This window comes from Lingula anatina, chromosome 8, assembly GCF_051362555.1.
Source record: "Lingula anatina isolate TDL-2025a chromosome 8, LinAna3.0, whole genome shotgun sequence".
NCBI classification, from domain to species: Eukaryota; Metazoa; Brachiopoda; class Lingulata; order Lingulida; family Lingulidae; genus Lingula; species Lingula anatina.
Window position 1 is genome coordinate 19668025 of NC_141774.1, and position 16395 is coordinate 19684419.

The window sequence follows — 16395 nt, forward strand, 5'->3', positions numbered from 1 at the left end:
AAAGTCGCTCTTGTCAGTTGGATGATATATTGACGTTTAGGAGCCATCTATGAGTAAATATGGTTACTGATTAATATGTACATACGTGCAAATCGTTAACTCAGTTGAAATTTAGTTCGGTGTGCGTGAGAGATTGCACATAGGTAGTTTTCCCTTGGTGAACAAAATACAAAAGAGGATGATTTGTTGAAAAGAGAGAAGATTAGGTACAGGTAGCTGTTCATTCACCAATTTTTCTAACTGTCACATGTAGATTGTAATTTAGTTGTGAGAGTTAAAACAATAATGTTTAGATATACATACATTTCTGGACATGCTTTGTTTTAATACATTGATAGAGATACTAGTAAGAGATTTAAAAGGATACTTTTAAATGGTTGCAATACTGTTCATTTTGAAAAGGAAGACATTCTTAATTTTAAGTAAAATATAAAGTTATAAATTGTCTTTTGGCTTACACTTCGATCAGATATATCTCAACTGCTTACGTATGTTGTGTTTCCGGTGTGTTTAGAATTCTGGTCTGATCACGAGGAAATGAAAAATCTAACCAAGCCCATGCAAGCAGATCAGATTCCTGATCTAGTCTAAACCGGTTCAGAACAGGATTGGATTCTTATCTTTCCTGTTACATAGACGTTCATCTACGCAACCCTGCTCATTCTAATTGTGACAGCCAATACCCATCAGTGTGTGACGTCGAAAGTTTCATATGTAACTTTTCTTTTCTTACAGATGCAGACCATTCTTCTGGTGCTGTTGGTTGGTGTTGGCCTTGCCCTTGGTGCCAGGACCACCCAGGCGCCTAGGGTTATCACTGACCAGAGCCAGCAAAATGAAATAGACGACCTGAAGAGAATCGTAAGCACTTTGGGAAGGCAGCTTATGATGCAGCAGTTATTTGTAGAAGAGAGAGTGAGGTCCGACGGGGCGTCGGGACTTAAGCAAATACGGCTGCAAGAAATTGGTGAGTTAAAACGTCTACCGGTACACTGTTAATTAAGTCTCTCTCTCCAGGTGCAATCACCAATCAGGTGTTTCACTTACGTTGATATTTTGCCAAAAGTTTCTGAATCTTGCCATTAACTAGAGGCGTCTTTCGGGAATTTCAGAATTGTCATTGATCGCATTTCATTGTCAGTTCCTAGGCATTGCCCATGATGTTCTTCTTACCACAAACGTACAACGTTCTCTTAGACCCTTCTTTTACATAGGGAGGTATACTTAAGCGATATTGTCTGTATCGGTGCACTTTCAGATAAATTAAATGTGTTTTTACGTAAGAGAGCCACCTTACAGGAAGTCCACGCTCGACATATACAGGAACTTCATCACACATGCAATCACATGTTAAAAATGACAAACACGATGGGCACAGGCTGTTTCGCTTAAGATCAACAGCACGATGTGAAGAACAAAAGGTTCATATAAGCACACACACTTAAGGGAAATATACCATTTAACAGACTCAGCATCCTTTTCAAATTAAATAACAATGCATTCAAAGTTCTGCGATAACAGTTATGTTATCTGGTATTATTCCCTTCCTTCAAGGCACCCGGCCTTACCACGCAGAAACCTACGTCGGCAACTCCATGGCGTCCCTTCACGATCACGCTAACTACGACAGAACAGTGGGTCTGGGAGAGTTCATCGCTGTTCTTAACGGGGTCGAGTTCCGCACCCGCCATAACGACTACAAACTGCGCATGCCCAGTAGGACCAGTTCCGCATATCACGCCACTGAGGATATCCCTTTCCCCGGTGTGCCACCCGAGGTAAGTGACTGACACACCCAGTTAGGGTCAGTGTGAGGCCAGTGTGGGTTCGAAATTGGGTCATGTGGGACTGGCATGGGTTAATGTGGGGATAGTGTGGGTTAAATGTCAGGCATTGTGGGACTGGTGTACAGGTGTCTGTGCGACCTTGTGGGGACAGTGTGGGACCTCTGTGGGTAAAATTTGATTGATTTTGGACTGACATGGGGCAATCTGGGACCATAGTGGGACTTATTCGGGGCAGGGTCGTACGCTGTCTGTCAGCTTTGGGGACTTTTTTCATATATGGTCAGGGTGGGACCACTGCACGTGTAGGGCCGACGTGAACTCAGGATGGGACAAACTGGGTTCATGTGGGTGGTCATGTCGTCCAATGTGGGGCCAATATGGGGGGGGGGGGGATTAGTGTGGAGAAATCTGGGATTCATATTGGTCACTGATTCTGTATATCTGGTCGCTCATACTGGGATTTGTTTATAAACATAAGTAGTTTTCCGAAACTCCTTTGTATGTTGCTTTTAATAGACTTTTTGATTATTTTCGTAAGACGCTTTGAGATTTAAGAAAGTGCTTCCTGTAAGAATTTATCTTAATTGTTGTTGATGTTGTTTTGTCCGTACGTACTGTAAAAAGGGGCAACGAACTGTACCGGTAATAGAGGGAAAAAATGCGAAAATATATTCTATTTACTATGTAATTCTAAATCAATAAGATATTTTTTTTCAAATCAAGGTAACGAAGTTGAGTAGCATCCAGGATCAAATCAATGAAATGAAGGAGTGGTTCAAAGCTTGGTGGTCGCAGGTACGTCTTTACTAAATTTACAAAAAAAAAACAGTTTCTGCATTAATATATGATAGGAATAAAATTGCTCTATATAAGAGCATTACGTTACACTATCTGATGCCTACCAACGAAGCTTCTGCGGCTCCGTGGTAACTCTGCGGTCTTGGAGACAGGGTCACACTTGTAGGCTGGTTCGAGTTCTAAAATATGTCATGTTAATGTTTTTTATGCTAATAATTCGTCAGTCACGGAGCGGGCGTGGATGCAAAAAAAAAAAAAAAAAAAAAATCCCAAGGCTGTCAGAAACCATGGTAACGAACGGTCACGAGTTCGAGACCACCACAACAAGAGCAAAGGTATAGCACCTCATCATAACACTTGTAAACCATGTATAGCGGAAGAAATAGCTACATGGTCTTCGTCATACTGCTGTTGTTAACAGCCTTTGATCCCGTTGTTCTCTTTAATATCATAGGTAAACTTAATCTTAGTATAAAACAAACTCTAAGCTCCGTGTCGCGTTCTCAAACTCTGCTTTCTGTACATCATGAACTTTACCGTTCATGATAGAAAATGGTCGGGGACTGGGGTTGCGTGGGATGAAATACGGCACCCGGATTATCGATAGGGCTATGTACATCCGCTCTGGCCCTCTCCGTGACAAGATTGAAAGTTTCCATCTGATCGTATCGTATTAACGAAGCTGCCATGGCTCCGTGGTAACGTTGCTGTCCTGGATACAGACAGACACTCGTATGCTGGTTCGAGTCTGAACATATTGTTTGTATTATTTTTGCCGGAATTGAATTTTGAAAATTGCGATTGGTTACTATAAGAGGAAATTCGTACGTATAGAGGGTGGGCGGGTCTGTCACGGCGCAGACGGTCGCGTGCATGGACGCAAATTAAGCAACCATGGTCTCGCAAAGTCACGAGTTCGAACCTCGGATGAGGCACGTCAGTCCAACACGACAACGACCGGGCCCCTCAATCGGGATGTAGAGAGAACGAGTGTGGGCTCTCGTGGGTCCTAGCCAATTACCTTTTGCATTAAAATATGGTATACTTTAGAAAGTTTTCATTAAGTGATCGATTTAAAACAAACATATTGCTGGTCATAAGCATAAAATTTGCGAAGTCAATAATATTTCCTTTTTCTTTAATTAAAAGTCTTATACTGACGTGGGAAGAACTGATCGTTGATCTTCGTCCTTTATGACGACACAGATCTTGAGCTATAGCTAACTTCGTATCTACGGTCCTCTCCGGTGTCACGGTCTTCCTTATGCACTGCATTTCATCAAAATATGCCATTTTCTCGGTGGGCTTATCAGAGAGAATTTTTTTTTTTTTTTTTTTTTACAAAAGTTGCGCTGTCTCAGTTGCTTTTAACAGGCATACATTTTGCCTTTTCATGCCCCCCCCTTTCCTATCTTGGGCCCTTGCTTCTCAAAACTGTTCATATGTTCATACAGTACCCGGGACAAGTTCGCAGTCGACATTTCAAAGAGTAAAGGCTACTCATTGTTGAAACCGCCGAGGTGTGAACAGCTGTGGATCTCATCGTGCTCTGTTACGTCAAAAATAAAACCAAACGTTATCTCAGTGCAAAACAAAAGGAAAATAAATGCATCTGAAGTCATCTAACTAGGAACGTTTCGAGCAAGCCTATCAATGAAAGACGATAGAACTTAAATTGATAAAGCAGCTGTAACGGTGAAACAGCACCTCGTAGAATTACCCATTGGAATGTTTTTTTTAACTCCCTCTTCTTAGGGTCTCGCTAAAAGTAAAACACGCCTGTTGTTAACAACATTTGATCTTGTTGTTCTCTTTAATATCATAGGTTAACTTAATCTTAGCATAAAACAAACTCCGAATTCCGTGTCGGGTTCTGAAACTCTGCTTTCTGTACATCATGAACTTAACCGTTCATGATAGACAATGGTCGGGGGACTGGGGTTCCGTGGGATGAAATACGGCACCCAGGTTATTGATTGGGATCTGTCCATCCGCTCTGGCCCTCTCCGTGACAAGATTGAAAATTTCCATCTGATCGTGTCGTAGCAACGAAGCTGCCATGGCTCCGTGGAAACTTTGCTGTCTTGGATGCAGGCAGACACTCGTACGCTGGTTCGAGTCCGAACATATTGTGTGTCTTTTTTGCCAGAATTAATTTTTGAAAATTGCGTTTAGTTACTATAAGAGGAAACTCGTACATACGGAGGGTGGGCGGGTCTGTCACGGAGCAGTTGATAGCGTGCATGGATGCAAATGAAGCAACCAAAGCGTCACCAACAATGGTAATGCAACGTCACGAGTTCGAATCCCGGATGAGGCTCGTCAGTCCAACACGACAACGACCGGGCCCCTCAATCGGGATGTAGAGAGAACGAATGTGGGCTCTCGTGGGTCCTAGCAAATAACCTTTTGCATAAAAATACGGTATACATTAGAAAGTTTACATTAAATGATCGATTTAAAACGAACATATTGCGGGTCATTAGAATAAAGTCTGCGTCGTCAATAATATTTCCTTTCTCTTCAGTTAAAAGTCCTTAGATTGGTGCCACAAATCTTGTACTTGAATTGAGCTACAGCTAACTCCGTATGTTCTGCATTTCATCAAAATGTGCTATCTTCTAGGTGGGATTATCAGAGAGTACATTTTTATTTATTATTTTTTTCTACAAAGGCCTCTGTTGCTTTTCACAAGGACACATTTTGTCTTTTCATGCCCCTCCTTTCCATTCTTGCACCCTTGCTTCTTAAGACTGTTCATGTGTTCATACAGTACCTGGGGCAAGTTCGCAGTCGACATTCGAAAGAGTAAAGACTACTCAATACTAAAACCGCACAGGTGCGAACAGCTGTGGGCCTCATCGCACTGTGTATCGTCAAAGGTGAAAGCAAACGTTATCTCAGTGCAAAACAAAATGAAAATAAAGGTATCTGAAGTTATCTGACTAGGAACGTTCCGAGCAGGCCTATCAATGAAAGCCAACGAACTTGAATCGATTCAGTAGCTTTCCCGGTATAACAGCACGTCATACCACCTGTTAACCGTGTTCAGCAGAAAAATGATATCTCTATTTATAATTGCAAAATATGTTTTATTCAAAATTTCTATCGATGCAATTGCTTATATGGAAATCGCACCAGTTATTACACATTTGAATGTTTTTTTCCTCTCTTCTTAGGGTCTCGCTAAAACTAAAAACACACGTCTATTGTGAACCGCCTTTGATCCCAATGCACTCTTTAATGTCATGGGTAAAGCCAAAATCAATCTTAGTTTAAAAAAAAAACTCCGAGCTCCGTGTCGGGTTCTCAAACACTCATGGCTTCCTGTTCATGATAACCCATGGATTCTCGATTGGGTTAGCAGATACACACATGTTCGTCCAACCTGGCCCTCTCCGTGGCAAGGTTGAAAGTTCCCATCGGATCATTCCGTATCAACGAAGCTGACGTGGCTCCGTGGTAACTTTGCTGTCTCGTTAATCGACAAACACTGGTACGCTGGTTCGAGACCCAGCAAGTGTAGTACTTTTTATTTTCCAGAATTAAATTTTAGAAATTCCGATTGGTTACTATAAGAGGAAACTCGTAAGTACGGAGGGTGGGCGGGTCTGTCACGGTGCAGTCGGTAGCGTGCTTGGATGCAAATGAGATGCCCAAAGCGCCACCAACCATGGCAACGCAAAGTCACGAGTTCGAATCCCGGATGAGGCACGTCAGTCCATCACGACAACGACCGGGCCCTTGAATCGGAACCCAGATGCCACGAGAACGAACCTGGGCTCTCCTGGGTCCTAGCAAATTACCTTTTGCATAAAAATATGGTATACTTTAGAAAGTTTACATTAAATGATCGATTTAAAACGAACATATTGCGGGTCATTAGAATTAAGTCTGCGTCGTCAATAATATTTCCTTTCTCTTCAGTTAAAAGTCCTTAGATTGGTGCCACAGATTTTGTACTTGAATTGAGCTACAGCTAACTCCGTATGTTATGCATTTCATCAAAATGTGCTATCTTCTAGGTGGGATTATCAGAGAGAAAATTTTTATTTATTATTTTTTTCTACAAAAGCCTCTGTTGCTTTTCACAAGGACACCTTTTGTCTTTTCATGCCCCTCCTTTCCATTCTTGCACCCTTGCTTCTTAAGACTGTTCATGTGTTCATACAGTACCCGGGGCAAGTTCGCAGTCGACATTCGAAAGAGTAAAGACTACTCAATACTAAAACCGCCCAGTTGCGAACAGCTGTGGGCCTCATCGCACTGTGTATCGTCAAAGGTGAAAGCAAACGTTATCTCAGTGCAAAACAAAATGAAAATAAAGGTATCTGAAGTTATCTGACCAGGAACGTTCCGAGGAGGCCTATCGATGAAAGCCAACGAACTTGAATCGATTCAGTAGCTTTCCCGGTGTAACAGCACGTCATACCACCTGTTAACTGTGTTCAGCAGAAAAATGATATCTTTATTTATAATTGCAAAATATGTTTTATTCAAAATTTCCATCGATGCAATTGCTTATATGGAAATCGCACCAGTTATTACACATTTGAATGTTTTTTTCCTCTCTTCTTAGGGTCTCGCTAAAACTAAAACACGTCTGTTGTGAACCGCCTTTGATCCCATTGCACTCTTTAATGTCATGGGTAAAGCCAAAATCAATCTTAGTTTAAAACAAACTCCGAGCTCCGTGTTGGGTTCTCAAACACTCGTGGCTTCCTGTACATCATGAGTTTTACCGTTCATGATAACCCATGGATTCTCGATTGGGATAGCAGATACACACATGTTCGTCCAACCTGGCCCTCTCCGTGGCAAGGTTGAAAGTTCCCATCGGATCATTCCGTATCAACGAAGCTGACGTGGCTCCGTGGTAACTTTGCTGTCTCGTTTACCGACAGACACTGGTACGCTGGTTCGAGACCCAGCTAGTGTAGTACTTTTTATTTTCCAGAATTAAATTTTAGAAATTCTGATTGGTTACTATAAGAGGAAACTCGTAAGTACGGAGGGTGGGCGGCTCTGTCACGGTGCAGTCGGTAGCGTGCTTGGATGCAAATGAGATGCCCAAAGCGCCACCAACCATGGCAACGCTAAGTCACGAGTTCGAATCCCCGATGAGGCACGTCAGTCCATCACGACAACGACCGGGCCCTTGAATCGGGACCCGGATGCCACGAGAACGAACCTGGGCTCTCCTGGGTCCTAGCAAATTACCTTTTGCATAAAAATATGGTATACTTTAGAAAGTTTACATTAAATGATCGATTTAAAACGAACATATTGCGGGTCATTAGAATAAAGTCTGCGTCGTCAATAATATTTCCTTTCTCTTCAGTTAAAAGTCCTTAGATTGGTGCCACAGATTTTGTACTTGAATTGAGCTACAGCTAACTCCGTATGTTATGCATTTCATCAAAATGTGCTATCTTCTAGGTGGGATTATCAGAGAGAAAATTTTTATTTATTATTTTTTTCTACAAAAGCCTCTGTTGCTTTTCACAAGGACACATTTTGTCTTTTCATGCCCCTCCTTTCCATTCTTGCACCCTTGCTTCTTAAGACTGTTCATATGTTCATACAGTACCCGGGGCAAGTTCGCAGTCGACTTTCGAAAGAGTAAAGACTACTCAATACTAAAACCGCACAGGTGCGAACAGCTGTGGGCCTCATCGCACTGTGTATCGTCAAAGGTGAAAGCAAACGTTATCTCAGTGCAAAACAAAATGAAAATAAAGGTATCTGAAGTTATCTGACCAGGAACGTTCCGAGCAGGCCTATCGATGAAAGCCAACGAACTTGAATCGATTCAGTAGCTTTCCCGGTGTAACAGCACGTCATACCACCTGTTAACCGTGTTCAGCAGAAAAATGATATCTTTATTTATAATTGCAAAATATGTTTTATTCAAAATCTCCATCGATGCAATTGCTTATATGGAAATCGCACCAGTTATTACACATTTGAATGTTTTTTTCCTCTCTTCTTAGGGTCTCGCTAAAACTAAAACACGTCTGTTGTGAACCGCCTTTGATCCCATTGCACTCTTTAATGTCATGGGTAAAGCCAAAATCAATCTTAGTTTAAAACAAACTCCGAGCTCCGTGTTGGGTTCTCAAACACTCGTGGCTTCCTGTACATCATGAGTTTTACCGTTCATGATAACCCATGGATTCTCGATTGGGATAGCAGATACACACATGTTCGTCCAACCTGGCCCTCTCCGTGGCAAGGTTGAAAGTTCCCATCGGATCATTCCGTATCAACGAAGCTGACGTGGCTCCGTGGTAACTTTGCTGTCTCGTTTACCGACAGACACTGGTACGCTGGTTCGAGACCCAGCTAGTGTAGTACTTTTTATTTTCCAGAATTAAATTTTAGAAATTCCGATTGGTTACTATAAAAGGAAACTCGTAAGTACAGAGGGTGGGCGGGTCTGTCACGGTGCAGTCGGTAGCGTGCTTGGAAGTAAATGAGATGCCCAAAGCGCCACCAACCATGGCAACGCTAAGTCACGAGTTCGAATCCCCGATGAAGCACGTCAGTCCATCACGACAACGACCGGGCCCTTGAATCGGGACCCGGATGCCACGAGAACGAACCTGGGCTCTCCTGGGTCCTAGCAAATTACCTTTTGCATAAAAATATGGTATACTTTAGAAAGTTTACATTAAATGATCGATTTAAAACAAACATATTGCGGGTCATTAGAATAAAGTCTGCGTCGTCAATAATATTTCCTTTCTCTTCAGTTAAAAGTCCTTAGATTGGTGCCACAGATTTTGTACTTGAATTGAGCTACAGCTAACTCCGTATGTTATGCATTTCATCAAAATGTGCTATCTTCTAGGTGGGATTATCAGAGAGAAAATTTTTATTTATTATTTTTTTCTACAAAGGCCTCTGTTGCTTTTCACAAGGACACATTTTGTCTTTTCATGCCCCTCCTTTCCATTCTTGCACCCTTGCTTCTTAAGACTGTTCATGTGTTCATACAGTACCTGGGGCAAGTTCGCAGTCGACATTCGAAAGAGTAAAGACTACTCAATACTAAAACCGCCCAGGTGCGAACAGCTGTGGGCCTCATCGCACTGTGTATCGTCAAAGGTGAAAGCAAACGTTATCTCAGTGCAAAACAAAATGAAAATAAAGGTATCTGAAGTTATCTGACCAGGAACGTTCCGAGCAGGCCTATCGATGAAAGCCAACGAACTTGAATCGATTCAGTAGCTTTCCCGGTATAACAGCACGTCATACCACCTGTTAACCGTGTTCAGCAGAAAAATGATATCTTTATTTATAATTGCAAAATATGTTTTATTCAAAATTTCCATCGATGCAATTGCTTATATGGAAATCGCACCAGTTATTACACATTTGAATGTTTTTTTCCTCTCTTCTTATGGTCTCGCTAAAACTAAAACACGTCTGTTGTGAACCGCCTTTGATCCCATTGCACTCTTTAATGTCATGGGTAAAGCCAAAATCAATCTTAATTTAAAACAAACTCCGAGCTCCGTGTTGGGTTCTCAAACACTCTTGGCCTACTGTACATCATGAGTTTTACCGTTCATGATAACCCATGGATTCTCGATTGGGATAGCAGATACACACATGTTCGTCCAACCTGGCCCTCTCCGTGGCAAGGTTGAAAGTTCCCATCGGATCATTCCGTATCAACGAAGCTGACGTGGCTCCGTGGTAACTTTGCTGTCTCGTTAATCGACAAACACTGGTACGCTGGTTCGAGACCCAGCAAGTGTAGTACTTTTTATTTTCCAGAATTAAATTTTAGAAATTCCGATTGGTTACTATAAGAGGAAACTCGTAAGTACGGAGGGTGGGCGGGTCTGTCACGGTGCAGTCGGTAGCGTGCTTGGATGCAAATGAGATGCCCAAAGCGCCACCAACCATGGCAACGCAAAGTCACGAGTTCGAATCCCGGATGAGGCACGTCAGTCCATCACGACAACGACCGGGCCCTTGAATCGGAACCCAGATGCCACGAGAACGAACCTGGGCTCTCCTGGGTCCTAGCAAATTACCTTTTGCATAAAAATATGGTATACTTTAGAAAGTTTACATTAAATGATCGATTTAAAACGAACATATTGCGGGTCATTAGAATAAAGTCTGCGTCGTCAATAATATTTCCTTTCTCTTCAGTTAAAAGTCCTTAGATTGGTGCCACAGATTTTGTACTTGAATTGAGCTACAGCTAACTCCGTATGTTATGCATTTCATCAAAATGTGCTATCTTCTAGGTGGGATTATCAGAGAGAAAATTTTTATTTATTATTTTTTTCTACAAAGGCCTCTGTTGCTTTTCACAAGGACACATTTTGTCTTTTCATGCCCCTCCTTTCCATTCTTGCACCCTTGCTTCTTAAGACTGTTCATGTGTTCATACAGTACCTGGGGCAAGTTCGCAGTCGACATTCGAAAGAGTAAAGACTACTCAATACTAAAACCGCCCAGGTGCGAACAGCTGTGGGCCTCATCGCACTGTGTATCGTCAAAGGTGAAAGCAAACGTTATCTCAGTGCAAAACAAAATGAAAATAAAGGTATCTGAAGTTATCTGACCAGGAACGTTCCGAGCAGGCCTATCGATGAAAGCCAACGAACTTGAATGGATTCAGTAGCTTTCCCGGTATAACAGCACGTCATACCACCTGTTAACCGTGTTCAGCAGAAAAATGATATCTTTATTTATAATTGCAAAATATGTTTTATTCAAAATTTCCATCGATGCAATTGCTTATATGGAAATCGCACCAGTTATTACACATTTGAATGTTTTTTTCCTCTCTTCTTATGGTCTCGCTAAAACTAAAACACGTCTGTTGTGAACCGCCTTTGATCCCATTGCACTCTTTAATGTCATGGGTAAAGCCAAAATCAATCTTAATTTAAAACAAACTCCGAGCTCCGTGTTGGGTTCTCAAACACTCTTGGCCTACTGTACATCATGAGTTTTACCGTTCATGATAACCCATGGATTCTCGATTGGGATAGCAGATACACACATGTTCGTCCAACCTGGCCCTCTCCGTGGCAAGGTTGAAAGTTCCCATCGGATCATTCCGTATCAACGAAGCTGACGTGGCTCCGTGGTAACTTTGCTGTCTCGTTTACCGACAGACACTGGTACGCTGGTTCGAGACCCAGCAAGTGTAGTACTTTTTATTTTCCAGAATTAAATTTTAGAAATTCCGATTGGTTACTATAAGAGGAAACTCGTAAGTACGGAGGGTGGGCGGGTCTGTCACGGTGCAGTCGGTAGCGTGCTTGGATGCAAATGAGATGCCCAAAGCGCCACCAACCATGGCAACGCAAAGTCACGAGTTCGAATCCCGGATGAGGCACGTCAGTCCATCACGACAACGACCGGGCCCTTGAATCGGAACCCAGATGCCACGAGAACGAACCTGGGCTCTCCTGGGTCCTAGCAAATTACCTTTTGCATAAAAATATGGTATACTTTAGAAAGTTTACATTAAATGATCGATTTAAAACGAACATATTGCGGGTCATTAGAATAAAGTCTGCGTCGTCAATAATATTTCCTTTCTCTTCAGTTAAAAGTCCTTAGATTGGTGCCACAGATTTTGTACTTGAATTGAGCTACAGCTAACTCCGTATGTTATGCATTTCATCAAAATGTGCTATCTTCTAGGTGGGATTATCAGAGAGAAAATTTTTATTTATTATTTTTTTCTACAAAGGCCTCTGTTGCTTTTCACAAGGACACATGTTGTCTTTTCATGCCCCTCCTTTCCATTCTTGCACCCTTGCTTCTTAAGACTGTTCATGTGTTCATACAGTACCTGGGGCAAGTTCGCAGTCGACATTCGAAAGAGTAAAGACTACTCAATACTAAAACCGCCCAGGTGCGAACAGCTGTGGGCCTCATCGCACTGTGTATCGTCAAAGGTGAAAGCAAACGTTATCTCAGTGCAAAACAAAATGAAAATAAAGGTATCTGAAGTTATCTGACCAGGAACGTTCCGAGCAGGCCTATCGATGAAAGCCAACGAACTTGAATGGATTCAGTAGCTTTCCCGGTATAACAGCACGTCATACCACCTGTTAACCGTGTTCAGCAGAAAAATGATATCTTTATTTATAATTGCAAAATATGTTTTATTCAAAATTTCCATCGATGCAATTGCTTATATGGAAATCGCACCAGTTATTACACATTTGAATGTTTTTTTCCTCTCTTCTTATGGTCTCGCTAAAACTAAAACACGTCTGTTGTGAACCGCCTTTGATCCCATTGCACTCTTTAATGTCATGGGTAAAGCCAAAATCAATCTTAATTTAAAACAAACTCCGAGCTCCGTGTTGGGTTCTCAAACACTCTTGGCCTACTGTACATCATGAGTTTTACCGTTCATGATAACCCATGGATTCTCGATTGGGATAGCAGATACACACATGTTCGTCCAACCTGGCCCTCTCCGTGGCAAGGTTGAAAGTTCCCATCGGATCATTCCGTATCAACGAAGCTGACGTGGCTCCGTGGTAACTTTGCTGTCTCGTTTACCGACAGACACTGGTACGCTGGTTCGAGACCCAGCAAGTGTAGTACTTTTTATTTTCCAGAATTAAATTTTAGAAATTCCGATTGGTTACTATAAGAGGAAACTCGTAAGTACGGAGGGTGGGCGGGTCTGTCACGGTGCAGTCGGTAGCGTGCTTGGAAGTAAATGAGATGCCCAAAGCGCCATCAACCATGGCAACGCTAAGTCACGAGTTCGAATCCCCGATGAAGCACGTCAGTCCATCACGACAACGACCGGGCCCTTGAATCGGGACCCGGATGCCACGAGAACGAACCTGGGCTCTCCTGGGTCCTAGCAAATTACCTTTTGCATAAAAATATGGTATACTTTAGAAAGTTTACATTAAATGATCGATTTAAAACGAACATATTGCGGGTCATTAGAATTAAGTCTGCGTCGTCAATAATATTTCCTTTCTCTTCAGTTAAAAGTCCTTAGATTGGTGCCACAGATTTTGTACTTGAATTGAGCTACAGCTAACTCCGTATGTTATGCATTTCATCAAAATGTGCTATCTTCTAGGTGGGATTATCAGAGAGAAAATTTTTATTTATTATTTTTTTCTACAAAGGCCTCTGTTGCTTTTCACAAGGACACATTTTGTCTTTTCATGCCCCTCCTTTCCATTCTTGCACCCTTGCTTCTTAAGACTGTTCATATGTTCATACAGTACCCGGGGCAAGTTCGCAGTCGACTTTCGAAAGAGTAAAGACTACTCAATACTAAAACCGCACAGGTGCGAACAGCTGTGGGCCTCATCGCACTGTGTATCGTCAAAGGTGAAAGCAAACGTTATCTCAGTGCAAAACAAAATGAAAATAAAGGTATCTGAAGTTATCTGACCAGGAACGTTCCGAGCAGGCCTATCGATGAAAGCCAACGAACTTGAATCGATTCAGTAGCTTTCCCGGTGTAACAGGACGTCATACCACCTGTTAACCGTGTTCAGCAGAAAAATGATATCTTTATTTATAATTGCAAAATATGTTTTATTCAAAATCTCCATCGATGCAATTGCTTATATGGAAATCGCACCAGTTATTACACATTTGAATGTTTTTTTCCTCTCTTCTTAGGGTCTCGCTAAAACTAAAACACGTCTGTTGTGAACCGCCTTTGATCCCATTGCACTCTTTAATGTCATGGGTAAAGCCAAAATCAATCTTAGTTTAAAACAAACTCCGAGCTCCGTGTTGGGTTCTCAAACACTCGTGGCTTCCTGTACATCATGAGTTTTACCGTTCATGATAACCCATGGATTCTCGATTGGGATAGCAGATACACACATGTTCGTCCAACCTGGCCCTCTCCGTGGCAAGGTTGAAAGTTCCCATCGGATCATTCCGTATCAACGAAGCTGACGTGGCTCCGTGGTAACTTTGCTGTCTCGTTTACCGACAGACACTGGTACGCTGGTTCGAGACCCAGCTAGTGTAGTACTTTTTATTTTCCAGAATTAAATTTTAGAAATTCCGATTGGTTACTATAAGAGGAAACTCGTAAGTACGGAGGGTGGGCGGGTCTGTCACGGTGCAGTCGGTAGCGTGCTTGGAAGTAAATGAGATGCCCAAAGCGCCATCAACCATGGCAACGCTAAGTCACGAGTTCGAATCCCCGATGAAGCACGTCAGTCCATCACGACAACGACCGGGCCCTTGAATCGGGACCCGGATGCCACGAGAACGAACCTGGGCTCTCCTGGGTCCTAGCAAATTACCTTTTGCATAAAAATATGGTATACTTTAGAAAGTTTACATTAAATGATCGATTTAAAACAAACATATTGCGGGTCATTAGAATAAAGTCTGCGTCGTCAATAATATTTCCTTTCTCTTCAGTTAAAAGTCCTTAGATTGGTGCCACAGATTTTGTACTTGAATTGAGCTACAGCTAACTCCGTATGTTATGCATTTCATCAAAATGTGCTATCTTCTAGGTGGGATTATCAGAGAGAAAATTTTTATTTATTATTTTTTTCTACAAAGGCCTCTGTTGCTTTTCACAAGGACACATTTTGTCTTTTCATGCCCCTCCTTTCCATTCTTGCACCCTTGCTTCTTAAGACTGTTCATGTGTTCATACAGTACCTGGGGCAAGTTCGCAGTCGACATTCGAAAGAGTAAAGACTACTCAATACTAAAACCGCCCAGGTGCGAACAGCTGTGGGCCTCATCGCACTGTGTATCGTCAAAGGTGAAAGCAAACGTTATCTCAGTGCAAAACAAAATGAAAATAAAGGTATCTGAAGTTATCTGACTAGGAACGTTCCGAGCAGGCCTATCGATGAAAGCCAACGAACTTGAATCGATTCAGTAGCTTTCCCGGTATAACAGCACGTCATACCACCTGTTAACCGTGTTCAGCAGAAAAATGATATCTCTATTTATAATTGCAAAATATGTTTTATTCAAAATTTCCATCGATGCAATTGCTTATATGGAAATCGCACCAGTTATTACACATTTGAATGTTTTTTTCCTCTCTTCTTAGGTTCTCGCTAAAACTAAAAACACACGTCTATTGTGAACCGCCTTTGATCCCAATGCACTCTTTAATGTCATGGGTAAAGCCAAAATCAATCTTAGTTTAAAAAAAAAACTCCGAGCTCCGTGTCGGGTTCTCAAACACTCATGGCTTCCTGTTCATGATAACCCATGGATTCTCGATTGGGTTAGCAGATACACACATGTTCGTCCAACCTGGCCCTCTCCGTGGCAAGGTTGAAAGTTCCCATCGGATCATTCCGTATCAACGAAGCTGACGTGGCTCCGTGGTAACTTTGCTGTCTCGTTAATCGACAAACACTGGTACGCTGGTTCGAGACCCAGCAAGTGTAGTACTTTTTATTTTCCAGAATTAAATTTTAGAAATTCCGATTGGTTACTATAAGAGGAAACTCGTAAGTACGGAGGGTGGGCGGGTCTGTCACGGTGCAGTCGGTAGCGTGCTTGGATGCAAATGAGATGCCCAAAGCGCCACCAACCATGGCAACGCAAAGTCACGAGTTCGAATCCCGGATGAGGCACGTCAGTCCATCACGACAACGACCGGGCCCTTGAATCGGAACCCAGATGCCACGAGAACGAACCTGGGCTCTCCTGGGTCCTAGCAAATTACCTTTTGCATAAAAATATGGTATACTTTAGAAAGTTTACATTAAATGATCGATTTAAAACGAACATATTGCGGGTCATTAGAATAAAGTCTGCGTCGTCAATAATATTTCCTTTCTCTTCA

The 16395-nt window shown here is 42.2% G+C and overlaps 1 protein-coding gene across 1 annotated transcript in view; it reads left to right on the forward strand.

The window, feature by feature from the left end:
• Window positions 1-610: 610 nt before the first annotated feature.
• The window catches only part of LOC106155521 (uncharacterized), a 34194-nt gene continuing 18409 nt past the window's right edge, over window positions 611-16395 (forward strand). The window contains exons 1-3 of the mRNA XM_087018810.1: window positions 611-967; window positions 1555-1778; window positions 2511-2582. Of these exons, the coding sequence (XP_086874936.1) occupies window positions 736-967; window positions 1555-1778; window positions 2511-2582 (528 nt within the window). The 5' untranslated portion in view covers window positions 611-735. The remainder of the gene's footprint in view (window positions 968-1554; window positions 1779-2510; window positions 2583-16395) is intronic.